The sequence below is a fragment of the Pyrus communis genome, chromosome 2 (genome assembly GCF_041283825.1).
Source record: "Pyrus communis isolate YQ-2024b chromosome 2, ASM4128382v1, whole genome shotgun sequence".
NCBI lineage: Eukaryota > Viridiplantae > Streptophyta > Magnoliopsida > Rosales > Rosaceae > Pyrus > Pyrus communis.
Window position 1 is genome coordinate 104370 of NC_142566.1, and position 9338 is coordinate 113707.

Consider the following 9338-nt stretch of genomic DNA (forward strand, 5'->3'; position numbering starts at 1 on the left):
AGGACAAAGGTGGCCAAGCAGAAAATTCAACAAGAGAAAGTGACGAATCAAATCAAGAAAAGGTTGGGCGAGGCCATATCCACTGTCGATCCTAGATATATGGTGCAACCTCCCATCACCACTTCTGAATTCCTCGGCAGAAATACATTTTTTTTTATGAGATGGTTTAAAATGGCAGTAAGGTTTATTCGACCGGCACTGCAGACTGCAGATAGGAGACATTTCACCTTTTCTTTTCAGATCCCTTGAAACTACTCTCTCACCAATTGCTCAATCGCTAAGCAATCCGTCCTGTATCCTACTAGAAATTAAGTAGAAACAACAACCACAATCTCTTTCTTACAATTGTTTATCATGTTATATATTCCTTGCCCTTGCAGAGATGATCATGATATCATACCAAAAATAAAAATACACAAAAATAGAACATATGCTGATATGCACTCGATCTGCATAATTCAGCAAAACAATGGGAAAGGGAAGTGAGTGCAGTATCAACAAACGCTGTTATGATATTACAATGTCAAGGCGGACTAGAAAGTCATCATTTAACTATAACGTCCAAGAAGGAATTAGCATCCCTACTCCCGCTCCCGCTCTTGCTCTGAAAAGTTTTCTGGATGAAAATGGAGATGGAGGAGATCAGAGTTCGCCTTCACCTTCGCCTTCACCCTCACCCTCGAAAGTTGAAAATGAAGATCATCCAGAGAATGGTTATGACCGTAAAATATTGAAGCAATTGATCAATGGGGATGAAAGAGCAAAGGCGGTCATCAAATCAGGTAACGAAGGGAGCACTGGAAGAAGTTCACTTGGCCAACACTTCACTGAAGAAGAAAAAGGGAAGCACCTTCAACTGGTCAAGAAGCAGCAAAAGGCAGAAGAGAGTTTGCAAGGAGGAATGAAGCTCAAGAAACTGGTGAGTCGTTGTGCCAAAGTTTTTGGCCATTTGGTCACAGTCAGGAGCGACCGAACACTTAGAGAACCCAGGAAGCTTGAGGCCGCGGTTCCTCGGTTAACTATGTAATATTGTAAGCAATGAGTTTCTTGCTTGTTTGTTTCTACGTATAAACTAAAACGCTTCAATTGCTTTGTATTCTCCTCGCGTATACAGTACTATATGTGTTCTATGTATTGTGTGAACATATATTCGATTGGATTCGAGTAATTTAATGCGATACTTACCAAGATATATTTAGTTTCAATTGTCCTTCTGCTATATATTTAACTGACAAGTCGAAATTCACATGCCCAGCTATTTGGACTATTAGATTAGAACTATTGTTGAAATCCTCTCATGCACTGTTTTCTATAACAACTCAAGAGCTCACCTGTTGAGATTTGAGAACACGACCTATTAATTACCTACACAAAACAAAATTAATGTGCTGGAAATCAAACTTTCCTAAATCAATGGGGCAGGGGGAGGATAAAACTCTCAACGTGTGACTTATTCCAATTTTATGAACTAAGTCGAGTTTAGCTCATAACATGTATTGATTACCATTTTTTTCAATCAACCGAGGAGAGGGTAATGTTTGCTAATAAAATTTCATGTCTTCTGGAGTTGTAGTTTCAGGGTAATGTTAGCTAGATGAACCAAATGAATAAGAATTTCCCCCTTAAAGTAATGATTTACTGATTAAAAACAAATGAACGCTTGGATTCCGTTTGAACTAAGTTATCTGAAACTACAGAACCCAGTCACTCAAACAGCTGAATGTTTAGTAAATTATTATACACAGATGAACGGCGGCGTGCAATCATGCCATCAATCCCTTCAATAAAAAGAATTAAAAGGACAAATAAGTAAAGAATTGAATGGCCTTGTTGACATTATGAATTGCTGAAAATTTTTCAGCTTCTCCTAAAGCAGAATTAGGTCTGCCCGGTTAATTTCTCTCAAGCATGTGCTTGTAATAAAAACTAACAAGTATATACAGAACTTCGAGTCAACATTGGTTTCAAGTGGACACTATGCCAATAGAGGCTCCATCAAAGGTTTACAGCGAGCAGTTTGGAGTTTCATGGTGTATGTGACTACCACAGAGACAAGTGCACATAACGCCGGAACAAGACCCAATCCAAATCTCGTGACTGAGATGTTGACATGATTTGAATGGTTTTCCTGTATGAACCTGTTACCTGCATATTAAAAGTTTTACATTGGGAACCAACTATTGCATACTATAGTACTCAAGTCATTTTCAGGGGAAATGGAAACAAGTATTGATGAGTTTTAGTACTATGGCGACCGAAGCTCAAACAAGAAAAGACAACACGAGAGTAACTAATTCCATTGTAGAGACCCTACATGAGTCTTCAACCCTTGTCATGACCACATGAACACCTTTCTCATGTGAGAAATTGTATAACCCGATAATGAAACAGAATCAAGCAGAAGTAAAAATACCCTGCCACCATGAAATAACAATAATGCACCGTAATGGGGACGGTGATACACAAGTACATTACGTTCAACACTGACAAAACTGAAACAAAGTTGCTCTAGTTGCTAGTAGTCCATGCAGGTAAAAAAAGATCCCATCACCCAAAACTCATTAAGCCCAACAAACTAAGAACCACAGAACCAACTTTATGAATCCAATATAATGACAGAAAAAAAAAATACATAACCAAACATGCAATAGATATAGCAAGATCCACAAAATTGTAACTTACTTTGATAGGACTGAAGAACAAATAAGGCAAGCCCACATGAGATTTTGTCCAAGAAGCTTAAAGATCCACATACAAATGCACATCCATTGAGATCTGTATCAATTAAAAAGCTTTGCATGCTTACTCCAGTAACCTGCCACATCAAAAGATGATTTAGACTGAATTTATAAGAAACTACTCGACTAAAATGGACTGATACTGCACGTATGTTTTAAAACCAGCAGCATCTCCATCAATAATAAGAACTCTTGTTTTCTTCACACACGATTCTATTCTCAAGCTTCAGACTGAGAAAGCAAAAAAATAGAGTGAAAGAAATGTCAATCCTTAAAGGTCATTTCAACATAAGGAACACGGGTCATACAGAGTTCTTCGTTGTCTCAAGTTTTTAAAACTGTACTACCACTTAGACATCTATCATCTTTTATGTTGTCAACAATTATTATGTGACAAAAATCAGCTGGCAGAGATATGACAGTGTCCACCTTTCTAAGGGCAATACATGCATGTACTTCTATATTCGTTTCAAGTGTTAACATAGTTCATATATCGTCTTGAACCAACTAAAACGGAGAGGGACATGGGGGAGTAGTGAAGAGGCTCCAATCAACCTATGGCAATTCCAGTAAGTGATTGACAACACCTCCGGTATCTCACTCAGCCACAGTGCCTCAACTAAAGTATCAATACGTATCAACTTTACTGACTAATTTCAAAATGCAACCAATTTACAATACACTTAAAATTTTCATGAAGGAAGTTCAAATCACCAAAGCATGACATCATACCATCATCAAAGCATTCGCTATGCCAATAAATATTGATATGAGGAACATGAAAGCACTCATGTTGCTAGGTAAAAATAGGATCCCTGCTCCGCAAAATATCCACATAATGGCTCCAGCAGAAAAGAAGGTCTTCAAGGAATGACCATTCCATGAAATCTCCTAGAATACTAAAGTTAAATGGTTAGGCACCAACACAACAAAGCGCATATGTCATATAAAAGATTTTATCAAACTGAGTTCGCAAGGGACCTGTAGTAGTACAGATACGAGGAAGCTGCTTATGTAGATAATCGCAGGAACCTATTCTCATCAATTAAAAGAGATAAATCAGTCTCTCATTCTTTGAAAAAAATAAAAAAATAAAAAAAAACGCTTCTGATGATGAAGGTGTGCATACCAGAGCTTTAGCTGATTGCGCCATTCGCAGATCATCTATAACATAGAATGCAAGATATGCCTGAGTAAACGAAAGCCGTCTAGGTTAAGAACTACAAAGGTTGACAACAAAATCTGGCAATTACTTCTATTATGGGAGAAAATATTGCAAGAGTGGTTTCCTAGGAAAATCAGTATGATAAGGGAGTTCTCAACTTGGATGCTCAACAAATCCGTTGGGACTCAGCTGTCCATTTCTTATTAGTTGCAGTTTGTTCTTTTCGTGATGGATAAAAATGATCACAAAGAGGGAGAAAAGTGTGCTGACCTGTGAAACATTGACCACTAGCCTGGTCAGCACATAAACAATAGCAACCTGATAATACAGAACTTTCTTAAACCAGTATGTCCATGAAATCCTTGAACTACTGTTTCCTTGTGCGCTGACTTTTAATCTGCATGTGTAATGCAGATTAACTATCTACAGTTGGAGGTTATCAGGTTTTACGAAATAATCACAGAACGATTAAGAAATGATACAGGAACATTTAAATCCAAGATCAAAAACCAAAAGAAGATACTTATGATGCAAGACTTTCTGATGAAGCTAGGAAAAGAACAGAGGAGAATGCTTCTAATAAATGCAAGGTGGGGAAAGAGCATAGGATGAAATAGAGAAAACAGGGACGTTAATTAGAACTACAAAACTATGGTAAGTCAAATCCATAGTCTTAATCAATTTCTATCATATTCCCAAAGTTTGAATAGAAATTATCATCATAATAAAATTTACATTAATATAACACCTACACAATATAGTAAAAACCTAAAGTTCTTTCAGACCCTAAATTAATGCAAATGATGGAAATAAATAAGTAACACTCTGCAGTCTGCACTAGCGCATATTGAAAACGATACAAATTCTTCTTGCAGCCCTCATAAAATGTGCATCTTATATTACGACAATGGTATAAGCATTCAAAGAATGAATCAAAAGTCAAAACTTAAGCATTTAAAGAACAAATCAAAAGTCAAAACTGAGAGAAAATTAGCAAACCTTGGCTCTTTTGTGCCGAGATGAAATATACCCACAAAGCAGCATCCTATGAAAATTGACAAATACGCAATCCAGCGGTACTGCTCATTTGTGAAAGTGATGTGATGGACATACTTGAACAGAAGATCTTAATAGATGGACCAGAACTGCTTAGAAAATAATCATACCTGAATTTCAATGTCGGCATGTGTATTTGCCCGAGTGACACCAAAGACAACAAAAGCAACTGCATACAGGCTGAGGTTGGCAACCTTTAAAAGGTTTAAAACATTTCGATCAATGCAAACACAAAACAAAATATGGAGCTGAATAATCAATTCAAAACTTAAAAGGGACGCTGCTAACCATAGTAAAAGCATTTCGACAGCTAGCTAGCACCACTCTGCTATTTGAATTCAGCGTAATGCAATTCAACATAGACCTTCAACAAAACAGTTATTCTTTGTAAGTGTTTAGATATTCCATAGGCCAAAAGAAAATGCCCTTTCATTTTCTTTTCCTCAAATAAGGAGGTTAGGGACAGGGTTCCAAGCTTACTGAATTTGAAAAAAAAATCCGTCTATTGACTCAATGCAATCATCAAAATAAATTTCTAAACCTCTCTAGTAGAGTTCATAGCCAAGGGCGACACATACATGATAGAAAATAAAATAAAAATAATGAGGTAAATAGAAAATTGAAATAGCAATGCCACCATTTCAAGTTTATCTCTACTAATTAATAAAACACTCATTGTCAACCAAAACCCTATGAAATTACCAGTTTAACCCTCTAATTAAAACAGAACATGAATAAGAAAATGGGGCAGAAATGTTTTACACAACCAAATTTTACTGTTTTTTTTCAAAGCCTCACCTACATGTAATCCTAACATATCTCTAATTATAAAAATTAAAAAAAACTTCCCACTCCCACATTCTCTATCACTCTCTTCCTCTCTCCTTCTATTTCAAAAACAAAAATAAAAAATTTTCTCACACACTTTGTGTGTGCCCATATGCTAGTATTTATTAGAAGAACACTAAAGGAGCATTTTTTATTTATTATTTTATTACAACAGAAAGAGTTTTGGTGAAGATTGTTCTTCCATTGGGTTTGTAGTTTTATTTTATCAGAAGGAGCTCATAGACTTTCACTTTAAAACTCACAAAGTACTTACATGTGTGAAACCTGAGTAGCAGCCCAACCAACGTTAAAGATGGCTGCAAATATACTGTAACCGACAGTTCGCAATGTTGATGAAGAGGTGCCAAAAATTTTACAAGGTATGCAAGCACCAAAAACGGAAGAAAAAGATATAGCAACCAAAACAGAGCCTGCAGCATGCCACAATTTGAAATGTCCAAACCGATCTATCTATCAAGTTGCAAACAGAAACAAATATTATTTACGGACCAAATAAAAAACCATGGTTGCAACTTGCAATTGCCAAAACTGAAAAGGAAACAGGAATTAAAAGGTTCACAATTATTAATTCATAATTTCTTTTTCTGGTCGGATATGATTTCAATCACTTGGATGGGTGGTTTTCTGGGCTTAGTCCCCCATCACTTATGTAACATTGACACTTCATTTATAACGTTGTCGATATGACACAACTCTAGATAAGTTATGGCTTCTAAATACAATACATACAAGTAAAATGTTGAAAGCAAGTTAGCACGTCTAAGGGAAATAGGCCATGTAGGTATGTGGACTTGTCAACATAAAGTTCCAAAAAAAATTATATTGGAACTTAAGCTATGTGATCCATCAAGCATGCTTTTCAGCATATACTAAGTCATTTATTGATGAATGTTGAAAATACGGATAGCAAGAAGCATCCATGTATGATACAATTATAATCAAGATACCAGTTCGCCAGCAAATATGGTTGCAAATCCATCAGCTATTTGACCAGAAAGCATAACAGTAGCAGCATCCCTGAACAGAAATAAAAATAATGAGAAAATAACAGTTAAGAAAGAGAAAAAGAAAAACATGTGGTACACCTTAAGAAAACATATCTTTAAGGATTGATGATACAAAACGCTGAAACTATGAGATGGTAATACAATAATGTTGAGAATAGAAAATCCCACAAGGGGAGTTCTTAGCCTTTGCATCACCATACATAAATTCTCACACCTCTCAACCACTTGCAAATTGGTTTTCGCATTGATGCCTCTTAACATTAACATAGTATGAGAGCAAACAATTCATCAACATTTTAGGCCTAGTTCAGCAACATGCAGTTTACGTCACCCAATATAACTAGTTTGCGTGCTTAACATTTTTCAGCCACGCATAAGGGGGCATGTTAATCAAATAAAGTCTCACTTCCAGAATTCTAAGCCTTGCATCCATTATGTAACAACTTGGATGCCCTAACTTCTAGAAATAACAACTTTGATTAAAACATGGATTAAATGATTTAAGCATAATTCAAGTTTTCATCATATTTGATACCAAGATTGTGCAACTTATTCAGATGATATTAGGACAATGACATAGTACAACCCTGAAAAGGTTAGCATAGCCTAACTGCCCTAATCAACCTGACAAGTCTCATTCGCTCCTATCTGTCAAATTTGTAGACTTCCCCTAAACTATCTAGATATTTTCTCTCATACTGCAAATTTGGCCCTACAGTTCCTTCCTACCACAGAAACCAATGCTTTGTGAACAGTGGATAATTATTTTTTCATACTCATTATTAAAGTGGACAACATTTAACATAACATGTTGCTAAGTCTTGAAAGCTTCACGCACCCCCAAACTCATCCACCATGATCTGTCTGTACGTATATATGTGTGTTGCATTTCAAAATAAGCAAGGGCGCATATGCCAATGCGCGTAAACAAACGTATAAGTGCAGATGTGGGTCGAGGTACAAAGAACTTGAAACTAAGGAAATCACTAGAATTTACCTTGGGGAAAGTCCAATATCTGTCAAGAACAGTAAGAGATATGTAAACCAACAGGAAGCAGTAATGTCATTAAGCATATGCCCCACACCGTAATAAGAGACGGTGCTTCTCCCAAGAGTAGTGAATGAATCAACATCATCAGTGGCATTAGCCATAAGGGAAATTTCAAATTAAAGAGAACCTGCAGAGCAAAAGAATTAAACTTGAGAAAATACAACTCTGAGTCTGAGGAGCTCAAACAAACTCTAAAATATTTGATTCTAGAATAGAGACAGACGAAACCAAAAATAGGCAAGAAAATCACAGGGGAAGGGGATAAAAGGAAACCTCTTGTATAAGAAGATGGGGTGCAGGAGGAATTGAATGGGAGGTTAAGAATTTTCATAATCTATTTGTGTTAGTAAAACCAACAATCGTATAAGTTATGGATTAATAATTCAACAGAGAAAAACGGAAAATGAAAGGGTTATTATATCCGTGAATTATGAATGATAGATTAGAGCTGCACCGAGAGAGAGAGAGAGAGAGAGAGAGAGAGAGCAGCAACAAGTAAGGAGGAAGAAGAAACCAACCTTCAGCTTTGATGCGGAAGCAGCGATGAAATGCAGCCCAACATATAAATGGGTCTTTGTCGTCGTCGTTCTCTCCCTCCCTCTCTCTGGGCAAAATCAGTTATCTGAACAAAGTAGAAGTAAAGCAAACCAAGTCGTCTTTGTCCTTGTTTCGTGTGCAACGAGAAGAGCACTAAAAAATTAATTTTGATATTATTTATTTTACTTTTTATTTTATTATTATTGTTAAAATTTTAAATTTTTAAATTTTTTTTTATTAACTCTCCTTTAATATTTAGCTGCCTTTCTTGGAACTCCCAACCATCAAGACTGCAAACAAATTGAAAAGTATGTAACTGTAAGTTTCTCTTTTCCAATAAGGATTAGATTCTTTCCCTTTCTCTTTTCGTCTTTTTTTATTTCATTCTCTCACATTCTTTTATTTATTTATTTTTTATGATAAAAAATTAATATAAAATGTTAACGTAATTTAACCATAACCGTTTAAATAAAAAAGAAAGGAGATAATCATACTCCTCTTTCCAATCAAACTAGAAAGCAGCAAACTTGGCGCAAAGAAAATTGAAAACGACTTTCACTTTATTTACCCGAAGACGTGTTGAAGAGAGAAGAATCTAGCTCATGACACTAGGCGTGGGTTTCGCCAACAATACAATACATATTGGCATATTGCTTGACAAAAGACAAATGCTGCCGTTTCCAAGTCCACCTAATTCCAACTAATTCCGAGCGTTGGGACCTACTGAAGCCAACACAACACACAAGATAATGAGAAAATTGGGGTAAAAATTAAAAATAAGAGAACTGTCACTCTGCTACCTTATCATTTTAATATAATTTTTTATAATATTAACATAAAAATTAATATTCAATTGTGAAATGATATAAAATTTATGAACAATTCCAATTTCAACTTGAGAGACTTTGTTTAGCTTTTCTCAAAAAATAAATGCC

At 35.8% G+C, this 9338-nt stretch overlaps 2 protein-coding genes across 3 annotated transcripts; one reads left to right on the forward strand and one right to left on the reverse strand.

The window, feature by feature from the left end:
• Positions 1-362: 362 nt before the first annotated feature.
• LOC148698317 (uncharacterized) lies at positions 363-1205 on the forward strand. Its single transcript, XM_088679494.1, has one exon. The coding sequence runs from the start codon at positions 470-472 to the stop codon at positions 1025-1027; it is 558 nt and encodes a 185-aa protein (XP_088535620.1). The 5' UTR covers positions 363-469; the 3' UTR covers positions 1028-1205.
• A 605-nt stretch (positions 1206-1810) lies between these two features.
• Positions 1811-8710, reverse strand: LOC137747643 (uncharacterized). Of its 2 annotated transcripts, none has more exons than XM_068487787.2 (13): positions 8385-8710; positions 7813-7993; positions 6756-6825; positions 6062-6258; positions 5248-5323; positions 5070-5153; positions 4903-4982; positions 4174-4300; positions 3868-3927; positions 3720-3770; positions 3471-3629; positions 2683-2815; positions 1811-2145 (listed from the first exon to the last, which is right to left on the reverse strand). In XM_068487787.2, the coding sequence occupies exons 2-13, from the start codon at positions 7965-7967 to the stop codon at positions 1976-1978; spliced, it is 1362 nt and encodes a 453-aa protein (XP_068343888.1). In that variant the 5' UTR covers positions 7968-7993; positions 8385-8710; the 3' UTR covers positions 1811-1975. The 2 variants fall into 2 exon arrangements, with proteins under 2 accessions (XP_068343888.1, XP_088535627.1); XM_088679501.1 differs by having other exon boundaries at positions 8140-8495.
• Between the last annotated feature and the right edge of the window lie 628 nt (positions 8711-9338).